Here is a 26,110-nt window from a genome sequence, read left to right as displayed (position 1 = left end):
GAGGGGGAATTGAGGAGGGGAAGAAGCTGACAGGATGCAGGGGTGGGGAGGGGAAGTCATGGCTCTGGCTTGTGAGAGGTCACAAGGTGGTGAGCCCAGGAGCCGGGCCAGTGGGGGTGTCCAAAGTGTCTGGGGCAGGCTTCAGAGCAGTGGTGGACACCGGACTGGTGATCAGCGGAGAAGCCGGGCTGAAGTCGACTGTGGGGTTCTGCTGAGCCACTGGAGTGGGAGGTATGTGACTGGAGTAGCAAACAGAGGCCTAGCCATAGCCCTAGAGGCCCCCATGGAGATGGAGAGGGAGCAGCCAGGAGGGATGGAAGCAGGGGTTGCTGGACTTTCTAGGAAGAACACATAACTGGAAGGGAGTGGCTAACTGGTGGGAAGGGTGCAAGGACCACACGACCTGGCCTGGGGCTGGGGAAGGCCACACTTCCCAGTGGCCCCATCCTGCCCTGCCTCCACTGATTGGGGTCTGTATCTACCCACCGTTGGTGAGCCTGGCCTCTAGGGAGCTGACAGGTTCTTCCTGTTGCCCAGCAACTGCAAGAGCTGTTGGCTGTTGCTAGGAGCAGGCTGGGGAGGCCTGAGGAGGGAGGATCAGCTCTCAAGCACAGGGCCGAGCTGGTGGGGAAAGAGGCGAGTCTGTTCAGACAGGCTGTGTTCTTGGCTATGTGCACCCATTTTTATAGTGTTCTGTGGATTAGAGGCCCTGTATAGAGCATATCTCTGAGTGTCTGTGTCACTGGGTGGGCATTATGTGTTTTCACCATGTTTGCTGCATGCTTGTGGCAGCGCCTGTCTGAGCTTTGGCTCCAGAAAGGAGGGAGCCCAGGGGGAACCGTTGGAGGACTTACAGGCCAATGGCTCCTCAACAAGGGAGCCATTGAGATAGGGTTACAGACACTCCAGGGAGAGCAGAGAGCCTGAGGACTGGGAGCTGAAAGATGTGTGCCAGGGTAGGAAGAAGGGAGTCCGCTGAACGGGGGCTGTGGGTGACCAAGCTTTGGTGGCCAGCTCCCCTCCTGGCCTTGTGGACTTTCCTTGGCTTTGGGTTGGGGCCACCTCGGCTGTTGCACTAGCAACACTGCTGCCTCCACCCCACCTTTGTCTGGTTATAGGGTTGTAGCCGCTGTCTAGTGGGGTCAGTCCATAAGATCATGGCCACTTATATTTCCAGAAGTCAGGTGGCATCTCTCTCCCCTCCCCTCCCCTCCCCTCTCCTGTCTTGCGTCCTGGTTGCTGAGCCCCAGACGGGAGTTCAGGATGGCTACCTGCTGGAGAATGCCTCCTAGAAGAACTGAGAAGGATCGATTAAGTCTTGGATGATCAGAAAAGGCAACCCAGCAAAGATGTAGAGGTGGCAATAGGCTTCTTTTTTTAAAACCGTAACCCAGAAAAAGAAGAGGGCCAAACCCTCCTTAGGATGGAGAAAGCCGCAGTCCAGAGAGGCTCTGGGCTCTGTAGATCTCCAAACAAGGTGACTGGGTTTATTAACTTTAACAAGTGACAAGGACACGCCTCCTCCACCCCGCCTGCTCGCACAACTCGCAGAAGCTTAGAGGGCTGCTTCCTGCTCCGCCCGCAAGGTGCACCAGATCTCCACCCTCAGGCTACAAGATCCTCCCGCCGCGTCGTTGGGCTGCGCCCCAGGCGCTCTGCACCCAATCGGAGCCCGGCCCCGCCTGCAGCCCGCCCTGAGTCCTATCCCTCTGGGCTTGGCAATACCTCTACGGCTCTCCCTCGGCGGTGGCTCCGCCTGCAGTCCGGCCCTCGAGCCAATCACCGGCCCCGGATCTCCCATGGCCCCGCCTACAAACCCGCCCCGGCACAGTCCTGGGCCTGGCTCGTTCCGGCCCCACCTCCGGCCCGCCCCGCCGTCGGTGCGCTAAGGCCTGGAAGGCACCGCCCGCAGACGCTCGCAATTGCCGACCCGAGAGCTACCCTAGCAGAGCCGGCGGCGGGAGCGGAGTGGGTCGCGCACGGGGCCAAGCCGGGCCGGGGGCCGTGTGGGGGCCGGGCGGCGGCCGGGCCGGCGGACGGCAGGATGGGCTGCACCGTGAGCGCCGAAGACAAGGCGGCGGCCGAGCGCTCCAAGATGATCGATAGGAACCTGAGGGAAGACGGAGAGAAGGCGGCGCGGGAGGTGAAGTTGCTGCTGTTGGGTGAGGCCGCGCCCTGCGCTGGGACCCCCGACTCCCCGCCCCAAACCCCCACCAAGGACTTTGACCTCCAGGCTAGGGCTTTGAACTCCCAGACTTGGCCTGGACCCCCACATCTAGATTTGAACCCCCAGACCTGGCTTGGCCAGGACACCCAAATAATGGTTCAAAACTCTGGGTTGGCCTCGACCTCTGATATATAGCCCAGACTCTAGATCAGACCTTCAACTCGTTCCAGACCCCAAACCCCCAAACCCGGCCACCGGTGCCTCAACATAAGCTATCCAGAACCCTACTTGAAAATTCACCTTTACTGACCAACCGCACAGACCTCAGAGCCCCTGTCTTGCCCTTCCATCCTTCCCTAGACTTTACCCAAACCCCCAGAACCCTACTCGGCCCCCACTCTCAGGCACCACCTGTTCCCCCTAACCTGCTCCCCCTATTCCTTTTGGGCGGGAGTATCCTCAGGGCCCCTGCCAGACCCCCATTCCCTCCTTCCCACCCTGTTCTCCATCTCTACACGGGACCCTATATCCTCCACCTGTGCACCCTGATGTCACGTGGGAAACCATTCCTGCTCATGAACCCTCTCTCCAGCTGGAACCCCCAAACGCTTAAAGACCTCTGCTGCCTGTATCTGGCCCACCACGTCCCTCTCTGCCCGCATCACTCCTCAACGCCGCCGCTCCCCCTCCATTAAGCCCTCTCTCACACTCTGGCCTTTCCCAGAGTCCCCCACCCCTCCTGCACCGGGTGGGCCAGGCTGGGAGGAGGTGGCTCAGACCCCCAAGGGGTTAGACTAAGGCTTCACCGGTCCCACTTGGGGAGGGCCCAGGCCTCTGCATCCCAGGGAGATACTGCCGGCTATCCATGTCCCAGCTTCTACGCCGGGTCTGGGCCGGTGAAGGGGAGGTCTGGGGAGCAGGAGGGAGTGTGGAGGAGTTTGGGTTGTGGCGCCTCCAACGCCAGGGAAGATGGTGGCTGCTTGAGAGGTGGGGGGAAGTGGAAGTGGTAAGACAGCCAGCCGACATATTGCTGCCCTGGCGGGCGGGCCGAGGCGCTCTGCTGACGGGTGCCGGTGGGCCTAAAGGCCTAGGATGTGGCCTCCGGGAGTGGGTGGCCTGTTGGATCTTGAGGCCCTGTGAGGAGCAAGTGGTGGGCCAGCTGGATGGGGAGTTGGGGGGGCCAGATGGGGGTGGGCATCTGAGGTGGACTTTTACAAAGACTGTGGGCCCTGTAGTTGCCCCATCCAGCCTCCCACTGGGAGCAGGTGTGCGGTGCCCTGTGGCAGCCTGATTTGGGGGAGGTTTCGGGGTTGGAGGGAGGGAAGCCCCCCCCCTGCAGCAGCGTTGGAGGCTAGATGGTGTATGGGGGGGTGTGGCCCCTCAGCCTCAGAGCTGCTGTGGGCTCCCAAACTGTGAAAAGTGGGGCTTTTCACGCTGGGCATATGGCCGAGGGGCGTATGGCCGAGGGACAGTGTCTTTCGTCACGCGTCCATCTGTTGACTGTCCCTGGGGGCCTGGCCTCGGGGGCACAGCCCCGAGGTTTCAAAATGGCATCCGCTCCGACGCTGCGGGAGGAAGAGAAGGGGCGGGAAGGGGCGGCGGCCCAGCCTCCTGGGCTGTTTTGCGTTGGGCGCTTGCCTCTTCCTGTCTCTGTGCTGGGAGTGCAGCAGCGGTAGCAGCAGTGAGTGGGTGTCGCTGTGGTGGAATGCCCGTGGCTGCTGCCCGCTGGGTCTGGGAAAGGTGCTTCTGGTACTGCTGCCTCCCAGTGCCTGCCCAGGGGCCTCTCGCCAGCCCCTTCCCAGGCCCGTCAGAGTTATTGCAGCCGCTGAGATAAGGCACTGGGCCATGGGGCTGGGGGGGGGGACAGGGCTCCTGGGCTGTTCTGTGCCTGGACCCCATCCCACCAGTCTTGCTCCTAGGAGCCTAGCTCAGGTTTGGGGCCTGGCAACCCCTCCCACACTGGGCTGGCACAACCAGGGGTTCAGGGTACGGCTCAGCATTTTCTAGGCTCGGGAGTCCATTTCTGCATCCTGCCCCTCTGGCTTTGCGTCCCCCACTCCCACCCCCCACCCCCATGAAATGGGCTTCCTGGAATTGGGCCAGAGGAGTGCCTGGGCCCAGGCTGGGGAGAATAGGGGCTTCATGGAGGTTCCTGTGGGAGTGTGGGATGGGCGCTAAGACCCTGCACAGGGTGCACTGCCAGGGGCTGGGAGACCAAGCTCTGCCTGAAATTGAGGCCCCAGTCTGCCATAACTGCGTAGCTGCATGGGGCAGGGTCCTAGCTGGCCACTCCTTTCCTATCCAGGTACAAGGAGGTGATGGGAGCCCAGCTGGGGCAGCTTCAGTGCTGGGCACCTGTCCCACATAGCGGGAAGGACTCTGTCCAGGCAACGGGACTCAGGTTGGGCGATTGCCAGCCTTCCTTCCCAGCCAGAACCACGCCTGCTGCCCCACCCACATACTGGCTCCTTCCTGTCCTGGGTAGTCCTGGATAGCCCTGCCAGCAAACGGGCATATTACTGTCACCTGTGCAGAGGCAGATGGGGCACACACTGGTGAGAGGGCTTTTCCTGGCAGCTTGGGGAGCAGAGTTGCCAATACCGGCCCTACCGGCTATCCACAGGTGGGATTTGGAGCCTTGGGCTGAGCACTTAGGAGAAAGGAAGCCAGAGTGTGAGTTTGGAGGTGTCTCTGACTTGGCATGGGCTTGAGAAAAGAGAGACGGTGCGCATCCTTGTCCCCATGAAGGCTTCAGGTTGTAAAGACAGCTCTTCCTTTTTGCCCCTGGCACTTTGCATCTGTTTCCTTCCTTGGATGTGCGTTCCCCATTTCCATCTCATTGGCTCCTACTGGATTGTTCTGCAAGACTCAGGGATCCCCGCCCTGATCCTTCCTTGACAACCCCCTTCACCGCGGCTGGCTGGGAAGCACTTCCTCTGGCTCCTGGCACTTCTGTCATCAGAGCATGGTCTTTGCCATGGGCCACAGCTGCCCTTCCTTGAGACTACAGGGGCAGGGCTGTGTCCTGTTCATTTCGGAGCCTTCCATGCCAAGCACGGAGCCTGGCACCTACTGGATGTTTCTTGTCTGTTTGTTGAATGAAGGAAGTGCTACTGGTCTGAGTTTGGTCTTGGGGATGGGTAGATGGAGGAGTAAGAAGGTGGTTGCTGAGCCACAGCCTGGCGTATCATGGGCAGGTGGCAAAGGCTCAATATAGAGCCAGTGACTGGTGGGGTGGGAGTGAAGACAGTGAGAGAGAAGTTCCTTAGGTTTTTTTCCTCCTGGTCTCACCACAGGCTATTCTGTCACCTCAGAGATTAGCCCTTACTCCACTGCATGCGTAACTTTTGCTGACCAGTCTGCAGCCTGTCACAGGGCACAGCACACAGTAGGGCCTCCCTACAAGTAGTAGGGGAGAGTGGCTTTGTAGCCTTCCTTTCAGCTTAGGCCATTTGGGGACTGTTGCAGGCCTGTCTAGCTCTTGGGGCTGGGGCTGCCCCACAGCCCTGGGGCAGCAAACGGGCACAGCACTGTCACCTGTGCAGAGGCATATGGGGTACACACTGGTGAGAGGGTTTTTCCTGGCATGGCAGCTTGGTGTGGGGAGCAGAGTTGCCAATACCAGCCCTACTCCAGACCAAAGCAGTGCTACCAGAGTTCCTGGCCTGGCCAGTGCAGACTTCACATATGAGGGCTCCATTAGGTTTACCAAAAAAGAAATAAGGGTGTTTTGTGGCCTTTGTCCTGTCCATGTCTCTAGCAAAGGGCTTGGCACACTGTGGGTGCCTAATCAGGGTGTATGGGAAGAACAAAACTATTGAGCAGATCCATGAACTGGGATAAGTAATTCTGGGGCTGCTGCTTTGGGGCTTAGTGTAGCTGGAGATAGTGGGATATGCTAGCTTGGGATCCTGGTTGGCTGGGTAATGGGGGAGGGTGCTTCCTGGAGAAGGGGTCCTCTGGGTGGCCTTGAAACATGACCAACATTTATTACACAGCCAGGCATTGGGAGCAGAGGGACCAATTCAGCAAGGGCACTGAGGGAGGAAGGCCTGGCCTAGGTTCCCAAGCCCTTCCCAGGGTGGGTGTTTCCTAGCCTAGGGGAGGAGGGTTCATCCTCCCTACACCAGTTTTGGGGGTCACTAGATCTGGGTTCAAATCCCAGCTCCACCTAGTGCACTGACTGAGAAACCCAGCGACAGGTGAAACCCTGGTAGGCATCCTGCTGTCCATCCATAACCTGCGGCCTGAGGTGCTTGACTGCAGCCACAGGTATTGGGACAGTAGGTCAAAGCCTAGAGGTGTGAAAATGGGTGAGGGATCCTCTGCTGACTCCTACAGAACTGAGAGTTTGGTGGGGAGGGATCTCCCCAGCCTAGAGGCTGCCTGGCCCCAGTATGGAGGCCCTGGGGAACCCCCTTCCTTGCCTTCAGGCACTGCTCACAGCAGGTGGGGAGACTGAGGTCTGTAGACAGTTGGTGCTAGCTGGAGTGACAGACTGCCCTGGGGACCATAAGCCCAACTTCTGGGGGCTGAGCCACCTTCCTGGGGGTCTGTGTAGCTGGGCCAGCCTCCAGCTCCCTTACCCCCCTTTTTCTCCAGCTTTTGCCATCCCTTCTGGAACTCATTAGCATTTGAATGGGAGGCGGGGCGGCTTGGGCCTCTGAGTCTCCTCTTCCCATCCCCAACCCCCCTGGCCCCACTGGGTGAGGCTTTGTCTTTCAGCTTGGGCAGTGCGGGCGCTCCCACGCTGGGGAGTGAGCAGAGGTCTGAGTCATTTCTGACCCCCTCTGTCTGTGTTCTGTCCAGTCCTGCGGGGCTAAGCCCCCGCCCATGACCCTAGAGTTGGTACAGGCAACCTGAGAGGTCGCACCTCTAGGGGAGGCATGAGACCGGGTCCTTCGAGGGGTGCCCCTGAGCTGGAAGGCTGGGTGAATCAGGGTGGCTCTGCAAAGGAAATGATGCTGGAGCTCAGCTAAGGGGGTCTCAGGAGGTCGGGGGTGGAGAACCCCAGGCAGAGGGCCGTGCAGTGGTAAGGACAGAGAAGGATGCCATTGTGCCTGGAGGTGAAGCCCAGGCAGCTGGGGAGCACAGCTTCTATGTCAGGCCAAAGCAGCCTCCAGCCACCCGCTGTGCTTGAGGTGGAGCCTAGGCTGCCTGCCAGATAGGGGCTGGCATGGTCAGGGACCCTGGGGCCTGGGCAGCCTGTCAGGGTTGGTCCTGGGCTGGCCTGAGTTACTGGGTCACTGGGTGGCATTGTTGGTGTCCTAGGCGTGAAAACGTTGCCCTGCAAGTAACAGCAGGTAGTGCTGGGGGTGGGGCCTGATCGGATCCCATTGAGGTCCCTAGGCCTCCAGCACGGCAGGGTCTAAAACTTGTGGAGGCTTGAGCCACAGGCCGACACATTGACCCCTGATATCAGTCCCTGGCTGTGCCTCTCTTGGTCTTTGTCTCTAAAAGCCACCCATTCTTTTGGCAGGACCTGGATGGAGGAAGCTTTGTCCACAATGAGCTCTTCGCCACTGAGGGACAGGGCCTTGATTCACCACAGCCCCAGCAGAGGATAAGGCAGTCTGACCAGAGCCTGAGACTGCCTCCCTAACACCCCTTGCTGCTGTGGGGGAGGCAGGACAGGGCAGAGGGGGACAGGGCCTAGGCCAGCCTATGTCCCATCTTCCCAACAGCTCAGGGCAAGAGTCCCAACCTAGGAGTTCAGTGAGGGGGGAAAGGGTTAGCAGGTTCTGGCTGGCCACAGCTCATGGGCCCCAACTAAGAATGCCTTGCAAGGTGCCCTAGGTAGGGCAGAGAACTAGGCCCTTTGATGGTGGCTCTGGTACCTGATGCTCTGAGGCAGCCTCTCCCTTAGCCACAAATGCAGGGTGGGGCCCCCTCTAGCCTGGAGCTCTTGTTGTTATTAAACCCCAACCCACCCTCACCCTCATCCCATTGTTGCTTCTTGGGGCTGTGACCGTCTTGGTGGTTTGCGAAGAACAATGTCCTCGGAATAATCAGACGTTGGCTGGGCACTTCTGCATGGATGTCCAAGGCTTGGCAGCGAATGCCAGGCCAGTGCGAGCCAAAGCCTAAAGGTGCATCATATATGGCTTGTTGAGAAGGTGGTTTGTGGTTTGGTGGATTCCGGGGTGTCGATGGCAGCACCTGCTATGCCCTGGGCAGGTGGAGGGGCAGTGGGGTCTGCATGGCAGGGCTGGGCCTCTCAGGGAAGTGGTATCCACACCAGAGGAAAAGGAGGAAGCAGCTGGAGGAGGAGGAGCCCAAAAGAGGAAGAGGCCAGAGGGCCACCCCTGCTCTGTGTTAGGGGTTGGGTGGTGGTGGTGAGCCCTGTCAACCCAGGGATCTAGAAGGTGAGCCCCACCTGCTCGGGCTCATTTGCATACTACCCCACACCCCTACTGGTGGTCACTGGGTTGGAGTCAGTCCAGGCAGCTCTGTCTGTTGGCCTGTCCCAGCAACCACTGGGCCCAGGATCCCAGAGAAGGTGGCGCCTCTGAGAAGGATCCCAGGCCCCTCCTTTGACCACAGGAAGTGGTGGCTGGGAGAGGGACGCTGGCCTGAGAGCTAGCAGGAAAGCAGAGAGCTGCCCTTACGTTCCCGAGCAGCCATTGCCTTCTAAAGCCGGAAGGCCGGCTGCAGGCACAGATGAATGCCCGGAAATGGAGCAGCAGCCCTGGGATTAGCTCACTCTGGGTTCCCCCCCGCCTGGGAGTAGACAGAGGGGCCCTTGGTCCAGCCTAAGGATTCCCCCCTGCTACTACCCGCTGGGCCTGAGGGTGCCTTCACTGGGTCTCTTGTGAGAACAGCAGCTGCCTCTGATTAAACCTTGACTGTTGTGTGGGGCTGGACTCTTCATGGGCTTGTCTTATTTAACCCTGTGAGCCTGGGACTGACGCTACTTCCATTTCATTGATGGGGAAACTGAGGCTGAGGGCCATTACATGATTTACCCAGTAAGGGGAGACACCAAGATAGGAGCCAAGTATTGATTCTGAGCACCTGCCCCCAACTACCACGGCCTATCAGGAGTCTGCCTGTGCCCAGCTGGCAAGAATTGAGTCAGGAGGACAGACAGGTGCTGTGGGTGCATGTGGGATCTCCTTATGCCTGGAGACCTGTCTCTGCGGGCCTTCATTCTTATTTTAAGAAATTGCGAAGGGACTGTCTGCCCTGGAGGGCAGGACCCAAGGCTGTGCGTGAATCTTTTTCCTGCTCAAAGCCAGAAACCGTAGCCGTGGGTGACCTCATCCTAATACAGCTGCCCCCATTTTTGCTTCCCACCTTCCCTCCTAGCCCATCTCCCCTCATAGTAATACTCAGGCCACAGTCAGGCATCTTAGCATTTCTCCCCTAACGTTATGCTTGTGCCTCCCGTGACCACCAGGCTTAAGAGGACTGAGCCCAGGCTCGGAGGCTGTCAATGTCCAGGGTGGGGGCCCTGAGCCTGGTCTGAAGACTGGGAGTTGTCCAGATGAGACGGGAAGAATGTACCTGCAGAGGGCTCCCACTATGAGCACAGGCTGTGGTGGGCTTGTGTGTGGGGCTGTGTGTCCGCGTTGTGGGCTTGCCAACAGCATGAGGTGCTCAGGCTGGTCCTCATGCTCCTTGGCCTCCAAATATGAGTTTCATGGCCTTCCCCTCCCCATGGAGGCTCCCAAGGGTTCCCTTCTATGTTGTCAGGCCAGGCCCCAGGGGGCTGAGGAGCCTGCGAGAGACTTAGGAGAGCTAGGGCAGGCTTCCGGGCCTCTCTGGGCCAGGAGGCCCCACAAAGCAGAGAACATGCATCCTCATGACCACTCAGTACCTCAGGTCCTGGAGGGTCCACTCCCCCCCCTGCCTCACTGTGTGACCTCAGGCTCTGCTCTCCCCTCTGTGTGCCCCGTGCTGGGACCTGTGATGTCATCCTTAGGGTGAGTGTGAGGATCCCCGGGAGGCTTCTCAGGACATGCTCCGGGCTTGGCACCCTGCCTTGAGCAGGACATTTCATAGATGGGGGACACTGGGGCCCAGGCACTGGGCAGCCCACCCAGGGGCCACCACAGTGATGCAGAAGAAGAGAGGTAGGGCTTATTTAGAGTCTTTGAAAACAGCGAAGGGATTCCTTAAATGAATAAGCACCCAGGAAGAGGGGTGTGCCTAATGGCCTGGTCCCTTGTGTGATCTGGGTTCTGTTTGTAGTCACCTGGCGCCCTAGAGGGTGAAGCCCGTAGTCTGAGGGGCCTCCTCTCCAGGCTGGCCTTCCTTACCCAGTGCCTCAGTTTCCCTCTGTGCATTGGGCAGGGCCCCACAGAGGGAGACCCAGCCCTGCCTCAGAAAGCCCTCTCAGTGTCTGGTGGGCCCCAGGCCTGTTGCTCTCGCACAGAGAGCTCTGACTTGGCAGTAGCGGGCCAGGCCTTGGTTGTTCCTGCTTCCCTGATGGACATCATGAACCCCTGGAAGCCGTTGGAGGCCGCCCAAGCGGCAGGGACTGGAGGGCGGGCGGGAGGGAGGGAGGTTCCGGGTTTGTTGGGGTACCTAGGGGAAGGCAAGGCCCACATGTGCGTGGGAGTATCACAGGGCCCATCAAAGACCCCCCATAGTGCCAGACCCATGCTGAGCCTCAGAGGGAGTGAGGGAGCCAAAGAGTAGCACCTGGAGGAAGGAAGAGACGCCAGGGGCGGGGCTTAGAGGGCCTTTGTCTGGCGGGCCCTCCCCTCCCATTCCCATTGTTCCCTGTGCGCAGAGTCTCCTCTGGCCGAGGGCTTCCCAAGCACGGGAGGGGGCGATGGGTGAGGGTCCAGGCCCCTCCCCCAGCTGCCCCTTTGCCGAGGCTGCTTTTCAGCAACAAACGCTCCCCAGCGCTGCCCAGCCCCCACTGCCTGCGCTGGGTCTCTGGCTGCCGGGCTCCCCCTGGTGGTGGCGAGGACCGGGACCCTAAGGCGACAGGGGAGGGGCGGGAGCTCTGGGGGCCCGGAACCACAGGCAGGGCTGCAGACGTGGCACCTTCCTGGGATGGGAGTGGGAAGTGGTGCCTGGGCTGCCTTTGGGATAGGCTTCCCAGGGTTCACCCCCACCTTCCCGCCCGTGCCCCACTGGGGTAGGCTGGGGGTTGTGGCCGTGGGAGTGGGCCCGATGCTGTGGGTTTGAGCTGGGCTGCTGCCCAAGTCTATCCTGTGGTCATAGCCACTGCTGCTTATGAGAATCTCTGCCCTCCGGCCCGCCACGTCAGCTGGCTGCGCCACCTCGCCCCATGTGTTACAGGGGGGCCCACCAGCACAGGAGCCTCCGCAGGGAGGCCTCCCCGGCCTGCCCAGCCTTTTGAGTGTGGGGAGTCCGTGAACAGTGTCTGGGGTGAGGCTCCCAGAACGGAAGGAGGCCCCAGCTGGGTGGGAGCGCCGGGTTGTGTGGAACGGAAGGGAAGAACCCAGAACAAAAAGCCAGCAGAGGAGCTTGTGGCTCTGACTCCAGTCCCAGGTTACACAAGTCCCGGCAGGGAACCACCACTGCTGAGTCAGCCAGTTACCACTGGCCATTGCCTTCCCTTGCACTTTGAAAGCTTCAGAAACCCTCCTTCAAATGCAGTGGCCCCAGCAGGCCACTCTGCAGGTTGTGGTTGCAGTGACCTATACAGCATGGTCATTGTGGGCTGCAGGAAATGAGAGGTTTAAGAAAATCTGTAATCTCCAAAGGGTAGAAAAAGCGTGCTAATAACTTTTATCTGAACACTCACCATGTGCCAGGCACTGTGAGAAGAGCTGTGTGTTTAATCCTCACCCCTCTCCTAGGAGGAGATAATGGTGGCGTTCTATTTCATAGATGAGGTGCCAGGAACCGGCAGGAAGGGGACTGAAGCTCTTGGAGATCTCAGGAAGGATCCGCATGGGCACCAGGGTTGTGGCAGGTCTGGACCTCCGTCTGGGAGAGGATCTGAAAGTGAGAGATGGGCTGGCTGGCCACTCGAGGCTTGGCAGCCTCTGCAGAGGGGAAACTGAGGCCAGAGAAGATCGCAGCATATCACGGCCTCCCAGCAAGGCAAAGTCTTATCTAGGAGGTAGAGGGTCCAAAAGGGACAGATAGCAGTAACCTGAATACTGGGGCTTGGATCAAGCAACTGGACCAGTGGCCATGTGTGTCTGCTGCAGAGGCCTGCTGGCCTTGTTCAGGCAGGTGGCGTGGTACTGCCTCCCTTCCCCCGTCTGTTCCCTCCTCCACTGGGGCCCAGCACTCCCAGAGTGGAAGCAGATGTGCTAACGCAGAGCAGCTGCTGTCATCCAGCACACCAGGGCAATTACTACCCGCCTGTTGGGGGCCCAGCAGCTGCGCCCCAGGGCAAGTGCTGCAGAGGTATCTTCCTTGGTGGGACCAGGTGTGGCCCTGTGGGAACACTGGCCACTCCAGGGAGTCTCTGTGGGCCTCTGTGGTCTCACTCAGCTGGAGCTGGAGTGCCTGGTGGGGCCCTCTATGGGCAGGAGACTCCTGCCGCCTTCTGTTTGTAGTGCTCCTCTACCCAGCATCTTTGCAGCAATCTGGAGCCAGCTAGTGAAGCCCCCTCCTGTGAGGAGAAGGTGCAGGGCTGGGTGGAGGAAACTGGGTGCCCAGGATCAGCAAGGTGCAAGCAAACTCTGAGCCAGGAACCAGCGTATCTGATGGGAAGTACCACAGGTCCTGATGGAAAGGGGGCCCACTAGTGGAGTGATGAGTGACACTGCTGTCCCAAAGCTCCCGAGGTGCCCAGCCAGTGGCCTGCGAACAACCATTCCACCAGGGTGGCATGCTGTGGTCCCGCCCACCTCTGTCCCTGGCTCCCTGATTCTGCCCTGGTATTCCCTCCTGCTTCCTGCCTGGCTGCCAGCACCACTCCCTTGTCCTACCACTCATTCCTTCCCACCTGAGTCACAGCTGCTGGAAAGACAGAGGGACATCCCTGAGTTCAGGGATGGGGTTCCATGACCTTGGTTTGTCCACCTGTCAAAATGGAGTCTTTCTGCAGTGACTCCTGCTCAGGGCAGAGAATGGCCTCCTAGCTCTTAGAATGTGAGAGTAAGAGAGACTAAAGCTCGAAGGGGACAGGGACGTGGACCCTCAGTTGGCTGGAGCAGGCAGCAAATGTCCTGGCCCCAGCCTGGCTTGCCCAGGTGCTGCCTGCCTCAGTGCCTGCCAGCTCTGCCACTGCTGGGACATCATGTTTGTGTTATCATCCCCATCACTGAGGAGGGTCAGAGTGGTCCAAAGACCAGACAGGGAAACTGGTGCCTCAGGTGGACGGGATCTCAAAGTTACACTAGAGGGGGTAACTCTCAGCCTAACGTCAGGTCCCCTGTGCCCTGGACAGTTGTGGCTCTGAGTGTCAGTTCGCCTGGCGGGGGCTGGTGTGATCTGACCCATCACTTCACATCCTTGGCCCCCGCTCCCCGTCTAGGCCCCCAGTCCTGGCTGAGGCTCTGTGGCTCCTGTGTCCTGCCCTGCTCCAGGACGTGCGCCTTCCCTCGTACCCGGTGGGAGCAAGTGCCTCGGTGGGAAGGGCGTCTAGGCAGTCACTTGGCCCTTATGGCTAGCCAGTCCAGTGCTGTCCTCCCTGCCTCGTGGATATTTGGGGCCCCTGGGGATGGGCGTTACCATCAGGCCTTCCTAGGCCCTCTTCCCACGTTCCCTACTCAGTAGGTAGGTGGGGGGTGTGTTCGTGTATGGGATCCTAGCTGCCCCTTTGCCATGCACAATGGAGAGGGAGGGGTGCTGCCATCTGACCACCGCCCATGCCCAGGGGCATATACTGGCACTGGTACCCCTAGTGTCCAGGGGCTAAACCGATAGAGGGGCTCACTGCCCCTCTCCCGCACGCCTGCACATTTATGCCACTCCCAGTGTTCCTCTATCCTGGGAAGCAGGTCTGGGATAGTCAGAAGCCCATGATTCCAAGCAGCTGGTGGTGCTTGTGAGGAGAGCCCAGACCCATCACCTCAGGGAGGCCACTGTGTTGTGGAAATACCCAGGCCCAACCCTGTGAGGGCCACAGCTGTGCCTCAGTTTCTCCTGGTCATACGTGGACCTGGGATGGGAGGGAGGGTGGATGCGGGTGGGCCTGGGTCTTGGTGGGGTCTGCTCCTACTTGGAGGGCCCTGCAGAGACTTGGACCAGTGTCCACCTGGGACAGCAGGAAATGGACCCCACTCAGCAGGTGGGGAGTGGTCCAGCTGCAGTACAGGCCACTTAGGGCAGGTCCAGGAGGCCTGCATGGCAGGCAAGGTGGGTGACACACAGGGGACTGTAACTGTGTGACAGCAACCTCTCAGTTTCCTCATTTGTTAGGTGGGGCGAGAACAGAACTGTCCCTCGGGATGGCTGTGAGATTCAGTTACTTAGTGGACGTGATAGACGTAGAGTAGCGCCTGACACACAGCGGGCGCTACTCACGGCTTTTCCATCATTATTATTGCTGTGTTATTCTTGTTGCTCACATTAGTTTGTGTGTTAGCCACTTCACCTTCTGAGGTTGTCTTGACCGACCCCAAGGGATGTGGGGGCCAGAGTCCCCAAGTGTGACCTCCCCGCCCACCCTTGCTGAGCTGCTCAGAGGGGCAAATCTGCCACGGTAATCAGGAGAGTTGGGACACATGTCAATGGGGCATGGGGGAGGTGTGCCCAGCAAAGAGAACGACATGGGAAAGGCCTGGAAGGCAAGAGGGAGTGCCTGGCAGGTGCAGGTGTGAATGGCAGTGATGGGGCAGGAGCAGAGGGAACAGCGGGCAGAGGCTGGGAGGGCAAGCTGGGCCCAGCTGAGGTGCCTTTTACCTGGAGCTCAGGATAGGGAGCAGTGGCGACAGATGAGGCCCTGCCCTGCCCCTCCCATTCCCCAGCCAGGGAGATGGTAGCCCTCCTACTCTTCACACTTCCTGCACAGACTTCCGGGGAATGCACGTTCCTGAGCTGCACTCCTCCAGATCTGGCGCTGTGTCTGGAAGGAGACCTGGGAATCTGCTATTTTGAACACCCTTCCCAGGGGGCATCGTCCCACAGGGTCTGAGCCATATTTTGAGAAGGGCTGGGCAGGCCAGGCATCATGGTCCTAAATGTTCCCCTGTTCTTTCAAATCCTGGCTACATGATCGTGGGGCCAGACTTGACTTTCTGAGCTGCACTGTCCTCGTCTGTAAATGGGAGTAGAAATAGTATCTGTGGGGCTGTTATGAAACTCACAGGAGAGAGTGCCAGCAAACCCCTCACTACTGGCCAAGGGGAAATGCAGGGTGGGGTCTGCCAGGCCAGGGAAGCCTCCTGAGTCGGGAGCGCGTGAGCGTGAGAGATACACTGTGTCTCCCAGGGGTCCTGGTCTTCATCTGCTCAGGGGCAGCCCTGGGCCCAGCTGGCAGAGGGATGGGCCTTGGGCCATGTCTGGGAGGCAAGTGTATGATGCTGTGGCCATCCGAGGCCCCTTGGCAGCTACATCTCAGAGTATGGGAGAAAAGGGCTGCTGGCCTGTTGGACTGTGCAGGGCTCCTTCCTGTCAGCTCTGCCCAGGTGCCATGTTGGTGAGTACCAGCCGCAGAGTGGTGAGCCCGCATGTATGAGAATAACAGGGTGACTCCTGCGGTGCCGGCCTTCAGTCTCTCGCCAAAGCGCTTGAATGCAAGTAGGGCAGTGGGAAGCCCTGGAGGAGCTTGTGGGAGACAAAGACCTGGGGAAAGTCTACCATGGGGCGCAGGTACGTCAGGCTCTGCTGCCCACCATGCCCGACTGCCTCTATCTCACCATGAAGTTGGTGGGGGGTGAGTCCTGCCTCCAGGGCCACAGGTGGCTGGGCCACTAGCTGCTTGCCTGTGTCGCCCACTGGCCTGCCCCCCGACTGACTGCCTGTACCCTCTGTTCCAGGTGCCGGGGAGTCAGGAAAGAGCACCATTGTCAAGCAGATGAAGTAAGTGCTATGTGCAGGAGGCAGCCTTCATACCTTGATTTCCCCTCTTCCTCTGGGCCAGTACTGCCCAGCCCGTCTTAGCCAGGCCCAGAACCGTCTCAGAGGCAGTCCTTCATCCTCACGTCCCAGTGGGTCGGGGGCAGTTTTGTCCTTTCTGAAGTACATCCCTGCAGGCCCCAGCAGCCCAGGTGGCCAAGTGAGGTCCCTTGGCCTGTGGAGTTTGACCCCTGACCCCTGACTGCCAGGATCATCCACGAGGACGGCTACTCAGAGGAGGAGTGCCGGCAGTACCGGGCAGTCGTCTACAGCAACACCATCCAGTCCATCATGGCCATTGTCAAGGCCATGGGCAATCTGCAGATTGATTTTGCTGACCCCTCACGCGCGGTATGTGAACCCCTACCCTTGACTACCTCCCAAAAGGCTTTAGGGCAAGTCATGTCCTGGGAACCTGAAAATACCCCAGTCTAGGCCCCATTCTGGAGGCCTCCTTGACCTTGACAGGTGGGGTGGGGGTGCACTCCTGTGATTGGTTGACCACCCACTGCTGTGCCCAGGATGACGCCAGGCAGCTATTTGCGCTGTCCTGCACGGCTGAGGAGCAGGGTGTGCTCCCCGAGGACCTGTCCGGCGTCATCCGGAGGCTCTGGGCTGACAGCGGTGTGCAGACCTGCTTTGGCCGCTCACGGGAGTACCAGCTCAACGACTCTGCTGCCTAGTGAGTACTCCGGGGGCTGAGTGGGGTTGGGGGGTGGCTCTAGACCACAGGCTGGATTGAGGGCCTGAGCACCCTTACAAACAATTCAGTCTAATCTGTCCTTAGACACACTCGTTCTAAACAACATTTGCTACCACCTGCTCTATGCCATACCCTGTGCAAGGCTTCAGGGACACAGGGAAGAGTGGAGCAGACAAGTCCACAAGCAGTGACAACTTAGGGTGTCAGTGTTGTGGTAGAAGTCGGGGTAGGTCCAGAGGAGGAACTGCCTCAGCTGAGCTCTGAGCGCGAGTTAGAGGAGGAATGAGAAGAACTTCCAGGCTGGGGCACAGTGTGTGCAGACTCCTGGGGGCGGCAGTACGCTGGCTGTGCTTGAGGTCACAGAGGAAAGTCCAGGCTGCTTGGGAAGGGAGACATAAGGGGGATGCCCTGACCTCCTTCCCTGAATTACCTGCTGTGTGCCAAACCTGGTGCAGGGCGCTAAGCACCCCATGGGAAACAGGACAGACAGGCTGGTGGTCAGCACTGATGGCTGTAGGGCTGTGGGGGACATCCGCAGCCTCATGATGGTGCCACCCAGCTAGGCTGCTGACCCTGTACTGTTACCTCCCCTCTCCTACCTCTGTGTAAGCTAGTTCCTCTGTCTGGAACAGCTTTCCTGCTCCCACTGCCCATCCAACCCTGAGCCCTGCCCCAGTTACGCGGACAGCCTCCCCCACCCTCCTCGCAGTGGCCTGAATCCCTTTGTGAGTGCACGCCCCCCACAGGAGCTGAGTAATCAGAGCCAAGCATGGGGTCCTCCAGGCCTCAGCGCTGCCCCTCCCAGATGTCACAGAGACTCAGCGCCAGCAGAGCTTTTGGGTCCTCGAGGCAGAGAGGGGTGTCAACCCCTCTGTCAGCCGTTGCCACCTCAGTGCCCAGGATCCTCCAGGAGAGCAGGCAGAGAGCCACCTTGCAGGCCACTTCCCATTCCTCTCTGGTCCCATTCTGCATTCCCTACTAAGTACCTGCTGAGGGCCCAGCGCTGTCCTGGGTGGGGGTTCAGCAGTGAATATGGGCCCTGCTCTCCTGGGCAGGTTTATGCCTTGACAAGATCAGGGATGAGGAGCGGGCTGGGACACTACAGGGGACAGGGATATTCCACCCCTCTTCACAGCCATCCTCCAAGGCTGCCATGGGCACTAGGTCCCTGGGGCGAGCCCACCTGTTGAGAAGGGAGAGGCTGGTGTGGAACTCCCCATGGGCCCTCCAGACTGGAGGCTCTCGGTAGGGGGCGGGGCATGGTATGCAGGTCACAGCACATGCGTCATGGTCCCCCATGGCCCTTCCTGTTTTTCTATTCTGTCTCTGTCTCTGAGGTCATTTCCCTCTGGCCCAGCTGCTAGTGGGAGCCAAGGGTTGGCCCCAGCAGCCCTGCCCCAGGAGCGAGACATTAGCAGTGGGCAGCAGCTTGGAGGCCTGGACCCAGTCCCCAGGGTATTGAGGCCGGCGGTAGAGCTGGCCCCAGGACCCAGCAGGGGCGAGTTGATACTAATGAAGGGAACTGGTAATGAGCCCCTGGGACACCTGCCAAGCAAGTGTCGATGCTCTCCCCCAAGGAGCGCAAATTTTACTGGGCTTTGGGCAAAGGGCCCACTGGGCCTGGCAGGCCCTAACCTGTCCAGCCCTGCATCAAGGGACATGCCAGGCTGCTCTGTGTCCTCCGGTGCCACAATTACACCAATTAGTATCCCAAATCCCTCACTGAAGGACTGATTTGCCCCCTCCTATCCCCTCATCTGTACCTCCACCACCCTGGACCCTGTCTGAGGCAGGCCTGGTGCAGACCTGGGTGCTGGGGCTGGGGCTGCCCGGCCACAGGGCTGCACCTCCTCCCAGGCCTGTCCTGCAGTCTGCAGGCGAGGGATTCTAGTCCAGGTTTCCTCATCTCAGCCATGAATGTAATGCAGCAGTCCAGGCAAGGAGGCCCCATGCTGGCCCCCACTAATGCCTCCCCCACCTCCAGCTACCTGAACGACCTGGAGCGCATCGCACAGAGTGATTACATCCCCACGCAGCAGGATGTGCTACGGACCCGTGTGAAGACCACGGGCATTGTGGAAACACACTTCACCTTCAAGGACCTACACTTCAAGTGAGTGGGCAGGGTGGAAAGGCGGGACCTGCCAGCCTTTGAGGTGACAGGGAGGGACCCTTACTCCAGGGCCCGCTGATGGCTGTGTGGGGAGGGAGTGTCTGGTCCAGCATCCCCCAGCCCAACTCTGAAGTTTCTCAAGGCTGTGCGGTTGCCAGCGGCTCACAGCCTCTACTGACCCTGCCCCGTGTGGCTGCAGCCTGCCCTGCTGTCATACTCTGGCCCAGAACCAGGGGGAAGGTGGACAAGGGTGGAGGATTCTGTGAAGGCAACTGCCCCACTCTGAGCAGGCCTCTGTCCTCAGTTGGCCAACCTGTGAAATGGGGCAGGAACCCTCTCCTAGAACCCCCTTCTCTGGAGCTAAGGTGACCCTGTGTCCACAGGATGTTTGATGTGGGCGGTCAGCGGTCTGAGCGGAAGAAGTGGATCCACTGCTTTGAGGGCGTCACAGCCATCATTTTCTGCGTAGCCTTGAGCGCCTATGACCTGGTGCTAGCCGAGGATGAGGAGATGGTGAGAGGCCAAGAGGCCACTGGGGCTGGGAGGTGGGGGGCTGGTGGCTGGTGCTGACTGCGCTGTCCTGCCCTCAGAACCGCATGCACGAGAGCATGAAGCTGTTTGACAGCATCTGCAACAACAAGTGGTTCACGGACACGTCCATCATCCTCTTCCTCAACAAGAAGGACCTGTTCGAGGAGAAGATCACACACAGCCCCCTGAGCATCTGCTTCCCTGAGTACACAGGTGTGGGGACCGAGCCTCTGGGGGGCGTGGTGGTGTCCAGGTGGCCCGCGTGCGCCCCCTGCTGGACAGAAGGGTGACTGCGGGACCCTTGTTCTGGGGCTGGGGCTTCCCAGGCTTGTGTACTTGTGCCTGCACACGTGGGGGCCTCCTTAACGCAGTGGGGTGTGGACCCCTTCCACGTGCACGTGGGCACCCTCCTTCACACAGTCAGGAGCCCCTCTTTGCACACTCAGACGTGCGCGTGTACTCACACACGGTCCTCCTGTGCACATGGCACACACCCCACATGCTTGTCCCTTCACATGCACAGAACCGTGCTGTACATGTCGGATGGGTTGGCCTGCCGCCCACGCAGCACAGGTCCTCACCGTTTTGTCTTCCGCAGGGGCCAACAAGTACGACGAGGCATCCAGCTACATCCAGACTAAGTTTGAGGACCTGAACAAGCGCAAGGACACCAAGGAGATCTACACGCACTTCACGTGCGCCACCGACACCAAGAACGTGCAGTTCGTGTTTGACGCCGTCACTGATGTCATCATCAAGAATAACCTGAAGGACTGCGGCCTCTTCTGATGGGCAGCGGGGCCTGGCAGGATGGTGAGCCAGGGAGGGGCTGGGCAGGGAGCTGAGGAAGAACCAAGGGGGGCCACTGAACTCAGAGAAGGGACAGGGTTGGGGCTGGGGAGTGTCCAGGTGGGGGTAGGGAACCTGGGTGCCCAGTAGGAGAGCAGAGGACAAGGGGGAATCACAGGATGGTGAGTCAGGAGGGCCACTGAGGAGAGAGCACCGATTAGGCTGAGCTCTGTTCTGCCCAGTGGTCCAGACAGCAGAATCGCCTGGCCGTGTGCTGGGACAGAGGTAGAGGACGGTCTCGACCTTCCTCGGAGGAAACTCACTTCCTCAGGCCATAGGCCTGGCCTGAAGGAGGCTGGGTGATGAGGGGCCCAGCCGCCTGCCACTCCATGTTACCGGCTCAGCGCTCATTGCTGCTGTCTTTCCCCAGGACCTATCTGAGGGTCCCGGGCTAGGGCTGGCTCCGCCTGCCCAAGGGGAGGTGAGGAGGACTCTTTCAGTGCTGTAGACGCCCCTCCCCCACATAAGTCAGCAACAGACGCTGGCTTCTGGGTGGCCACTGTGTCCTTGGTAACCAGTGGGTGGGAAAAAAGGGAGGGTCATTGTCTAGAGAGGTGGGAGGAGAGGCACAAACTGGCTACCTCCCAACTCATCCCTGACTGTCCCCCACCTCCAGGGCCACTGCTGACTCTGCTGCCCCCAGCCCCTGAGGAAGATGGGGGCAAGAGGACCACGCTCCCCGCCTGTCCCCGCCAGCCGCTTCTCCCCTTTCACTATTCTTGGCTCCCCCTGTCCCCTCCCTCAGCTCCAGAGACTCGGGGGAGGGGTTACCACAGGCCTCCCTGTTTGAAGCCCTCCCGTGTCCCAGGTGCTGGGAATGGCTGCGGTACCCCCTTCCTGGGCATCTGTTCTGGTTTTAACCATTGTCTTGTTCTGTGATGGGGGAGGGGAGCACATACTGAATCTCCCAAGACCTGTGTCTGAGGGGCACCCACTTCTCCATCCTGGGGCCCCTGGCTTCGCCCAACACCAGCCCCTGACCCAGCCCAAGTCCAAATGTTTACAGGGAGCCTCCTGCCCACCCCACCCCTCAGCCGCTCGGAGGCCCCAAAGGAAAAAGCACAAGAAGCGGGAGACGCCACCATTCCTGGAGACCACAGTCCACCTGCTCATTCTCGTAGCTTTTTAAAAAAATGAAAGTAAAGGAAAAAAAAAAACCTGCAAACCTAGAAAACTTTTTAGAGGAAAACTATTTAAAACTGTCCGATCCTGACCAGCACCCACCCAGTCCCCTTCCAGTGATTTCTGTGCCTTGAGTGTGTCTGCGTGTTTACACCCATCCCTCTGCTGGCTGTCCCCGTGGGCGGCTCCCCACCCTGCCTTCCACAGAATCGGGTTCCAAGGGCTGTTCTGGACAACTGCCAACATCATGGAGGGCCCCCACGCCAGCGGCCCTGGGCCCTGGCTCCATTAACCTAAATGTAGCTCCTTAGCGCTAACTTAGGAACCACCGCTGCCTGCTGAGGGGCCATGCCCCTTGTGCCCTCGCCCCAGGCCGGGTCCTTCAGCGTTGAACACTTCCTTGCTTTTTTTCACGTTTTATGGAACTGTTCACCTGGTTTGAAATAATAAAATGTAGAAAGAAAAATACCGAGAACTGCTTGGCATTCTTCTGTCCCAGAGGCAGAGGCTCAGGTCTGATGTGCCAAGGTGGGGGTGATTGGGACCCTAACCCTCGCTGTGGCAGGACCCTGGGTGCTCAGCGCTTCAGATTTCCCACTTGGATGAGTGATACCTGCTGGGGCCTGTATGTCTCCCCTCTCCCAGCACATCCTCAGTCTTGGAGCTGGGGCAGGCAGCCTTCAAACTTTGCTGGAGCAACCGGCCAGATTTCTTTAGAAGCTGTTCTCAGGGATTCCCACACTGGGAGCAAGAGAGGTGCCCGTTGAGTCTAGTGGGAGAAGAAACGGATTCTGACCTCCCACGCCCAAGGCCCAGAGACAGAGTTGCTGTCGTCACAGCGAGATAAACTATAGCCCCCCGAAGAACCCTCCCTTCTCTGGATCTGACATGTTGCCCAGAGCTCTGCCCAGAACTGAGGCCCTTTGAGCTTGACTAAACAAAGTTGGAGACAGTAGGGGCCTCTGCCCCAGAGATCCCCCTCCAAACCTGACGCGGGGGGGAACAGGCAGGTAGCTACGCTTCAGTGAGCCGGTAGCCAAAGGTGGGGGGCCTGGAGGACTGAAGGGTTTCGGCTTCGCTGGGACTAAGGCTCAAAGAATGCGGAGTTTTCCGGGAGGCTGTAGGAAGTGCATGCATGTTGCTAGAGAAGGAACCGGCTAGGGGTTCCTGTGCGGTGGGGCGGGCAAGCGCGTTTCTCCCGCAGACGGCCGGCAGGCTGGGCCCCTGGGCGGGGCTCGGTGGAGCCCGGCCCCGACTGGGCGGGGCTCGGGGACGCGCGCCACCGCCTTTGGCCACCAGAGGGCGCCGCAGCCCGCGCTCGGCCCCGCCGGGCTGGTCACGGAGGCTGACGTCATCGGGTCCTGCGGAGGCCGCGGAGCACAAAGAGAGCTTTGTGGAGCCGCGGGGGCTAAGCGCCCACCGCCGGACAAAGCGGCCTGGGCCGGGGTCGGCGCCGCGGGGGCGGGGTGAAGGGAGGGTGGGGCCGGCGACCCGGGACCCCGCCTCCGCACACCTGCCAGTCCCCGGAGAGGCTCCGGGGCCCAGAGTGCTGGCAGGAGATGAGAGGCTGTAGCCGTCCCATCGGAAGGATATCAACGCCCCCTAGTCCCCGTCCCCGCCCCAGTTCCCCGGGCATTTCCTGCTACCCTTTCCTCGAGGGCTGAAGGCCGTCGGACAAGGAGAACAGGAACCCTGCCTTCTTTCAGCTGTCAGGCCTGGGCCCCGCTGAGCCCCAGATATGCGGGTGGGTACCGATGCCCCCCAGCAGTGATGCCGGCCCAGCAGGAAGCTGGCACTGGAGATGGTTCCTTCTTTCCCTCCTGAGGGGAAGCCCTACACAGAGGGACCATTGAGGGGCCGGTACTGTCTGCCTGATGCACCCAGTGTCTTGCTCCTGGGTGGGCCATGCAGGATTCTGGCCAGGATCCCCTTGTACCCGGCTTGGCAGTAGTGCTGGGTGGGGTCCTGGCAAGCAGGGCTTCCCTGGGTGTAGACAACTAGGCCCCCACCTGCCGTTGGCCTTCCTACCCCTGCTCTGATTTCGAGGGCATAAGGCTCCATTGTCCCGGCACTGGCGGGGGCGGTCTCTCAATTCCTCCTTGTCTTTGGCTGTTGGGAAATTCCCAGCCATGGGGGATGGAAGGCAGGGGGGCCATCCCAGGTGTCCTGCACCCCAACAGGAGGGACTCCATGAGTTTGACTCCTGGTGATCCCCACTACCTGGAGCTTTCCAGGGCTCATCCCTGGGAGCAGCTGGGTGAGGGGAGGTAGAGATTCAATGCTCCCTGCCTCTATGTCTCCCAGAACTCTCCCAGCCTAAGAAGGCCCATCTTTCTGGCCCCACCCATGGGTAGCAGCCGCTATGAGGGCCAGGACCCTTAGGCAGGCAGAGCCAGGCAAGAGACCCGGGACCTTGCTCCCAGACCAAGCCTGTGAGTCGCAGTACGAGGTGGGCTGTCTCTAGCCAGTGCGGGCCCGCTCCACTCCAAAGAGTTGCTCGGGCTACTGATGTGGTGGCAGGCTTGGTATTTTTAACCCGTTTGGGGGTGGGGAGACAGCTGGGAAGAGAGAAAGACACAAGCTCTGAGAAGCGAGGCCTGAAGAGGGGAGGGTGTAGTGAGACCCTGTGGGGAAGAAGCAGGCTGACAGCCACTCCCCCCAGCTCCCCTGGCCCAGACGCCCCCAGCTTGATGCCAGCTTCAGAATGGGGAGGGGGGCCCATGAGAATTGGGGCTTGTAGGCTGCAGGGCTGGCAAGGCCTGGAGGAAGCCCTCTCACTGTGTTCCAGGGCAGCCCCAATGGTTCCTCCCCATGTCATGAAAACCTACTCCCCTCAGAATCTCTGCCCCCAGGCCCAGAGTGCCAAGCCAGCCACCAAGGCTGGAGGATCCAAACCCTGACTGCAGCCACGCAACCTGTGGCATGGCCAGCCAGGTCCAAGTTGCCCTGGGAGTCAGGGAGAGGGCAGGCACAGAACGGCAGCCCCTCTTGGCTGATTTCTGGGTCCAGGTCCACTCCCAAACAGCTGACCGCCATCCTGTGTCTATTGCCCTAAAAGAGATCCCAGGGTCCTTCATCCCTGCGCCGGGACTGTGCAGTCTCCCAAACCCCCTTGGACAAGCCAACCCCCCCGCACACACACACACCCCAAGGAGGCCCTCAAGCCAGCTGGGGTATGCATGCAGCTGTGTGATAGCAAGTTTGTCCATGCCTGCTGGCCACTCAGTTAATCACACAGTGATGAACACCAGTGTCCCAGGGGACAGAGGTCAAGGCCATCGATCCGTTCTCCCTGCGTTGGTTTTTCCCCTTGCAGAAAATACAGTCCCACAGGTGATCCTGGTTAAGAAAAAAATCAGTTCGACATCAATGGAAGATATTGACTCTGTTTTCTGACCTCATTGTGGGTAGAGGGAGTCGAGGCTTGAGGGGCTGGTGCAGGGTCAAGGAGGGGGCTGAGGTCTCCTTTCTCTGTCAGTACCCCATCGCTACCTAGGCTCAACCGGCCAGGCAGGTGGAAGGGCTTCCTGCAAGCACTCTATTTCCTGCCTCTCTGTGCCCGTCCTCTCCTGCGTGATAATAGCTGACAGCTGCTGGGGAACCCAGAGCCCCGCAGAGGCTTGAACCTGGTGTTACAGGCACCTGAGGCTTCACAAAGAGAGGGATAGTGAATGGCGAGGAGCCCAGCAGGTGGCAGAGGGGCGGCGGGCCTAACAGCTGGAGGGCAAGCAAAGTCCTGGCCAAGAAAGCTGCTGCCTCAGGCAGTGCGGTAGCTAGAGCGCTGGCAGGCTGGCCAGGGCTGAGTTAGGCAGGGGTGGTGTGAATGCCCGGCTAAGACCTGGGACCCCTGCCCGCCTCCACAGCTATTTGAGTCAGGGACTGGGGGTGCCTATAGAAGGGAGGCCTCGAGAGGAGGAGGTGGCAGAAAGACCCCAGGGACACAGCCTGGGGTAAAATAAAGGGGTCAGGCTTCAGTCTGCAGGGGGAAGAGGCAGGGCCTTGTCCTGTCTTCACCACGACAGAAAGGCTTCCCTGAGCTAGGGGTTCCCTGGAGGAGGGGTGTGGGCTTGGTCACTGCCAGAGGCGGTTGGACACTTGTGGAGTAGGAAGACTGGGGAGCCCCCAGGTGCTGGGGAGGGAAGGAGGGTCAGGGAAGTCGCTGCGCTGGGGTGGAGGGTGGGGGGTGTAGAGAAGTGCTGGGAAGGGAAGGGGACAGGAGAATGGCCTCTAGAAGCCGGGCTGGAAGAGACAACAGGGAACGGTCCCCCGCGAGGCCCCCAGGCCTGTATGCTACAGGCTGCGCAGTGCAGAGATGGAAACGAGAATGCACACCTGTGAACCCCCCCACCCCCGCTGCAGTGTGCCAGACCTGCCCAGCCCCCCCCTTCACAACCGCAGGACCGTGTGGAGCGTGATCTGAGAGGTTCCATCTCCCCCCAGGGACACACAGCTGGGGAGCGAAGATGTCAGGATTCCGCCCCACCGCTCCCCAGGGAGATGATCCCTGGCCCCCCTCACAGGCCAGAGCATCTGGAGTCCGTCCCCCCACCCCCAACGGCACACCTGGGAGAGCAGTATTATGTTAATGTATGTTAATGAGTATAGTGGGTCCCTGGAGTCCGCTTTGGCAGCATTCCTGGCACTGCCCTCCCCCTCCCCCAGGCTATGAAGGAGGGGAGAGGAAGGC

The 26,110-nt window shown here is 60.0% G+C and overlaps 1 protein-coding gene across 1 annotated transcript; it reads left to right on the top strand.

Annotated features, from left to right (window-relative positions):
- The first annotated feature begins 1,868 nt into the window (after nt 1-1,868).
- GNAI2 (G protein subunit alpha i2) lies at nt 1,869-21,893 on the top strand. Its single transcript, XM_019634082.1, has 9 exons — nt 1,869-2,162; nt 16,027-16,069; nt 16,315-16,456; nt 16,627-16,787; nt 18,793-18,921; nt 19,305-19,434; nt 19,512-19,665; nt 20,051-20,265; nt 20,918-21,893. Exons 1-8 carry the CDS (start codon nt 2,045-2,047, stop codon nt 20,239-20,241), a joined length of 1,068 nt encoding a protein of 355 aa, XP_019489627.1. The 5' UTR covers nt 1,869-2,044; the 3' UTR covers nt 20,242-20,265; nt 20,918-21,893.
- The last annotated feature ends 4,217 nt before the right edge of the window (nt 21,894-26,110 follow it).

The sequence above is a fragment of the Hipposideros armiger genome, unplaced genomic scaffold, assembly GCF_001890085.2.
Source record: "Hipposideros armiger isolate ML-2016 unplaced genomic scaffold, ASM189008v1 scaffold_18, whole genome shotgun sequence".
NCBI classification, from domain to species: Eukaryota; Metazoa; Chordata; class Mammalia; order Chiroptera; family Hipposideridae; genus Hipposideros; species Hipposideros armiger.
This window is presented reverse-complemented; position numbering and strand designations above follow the sequence as displayed.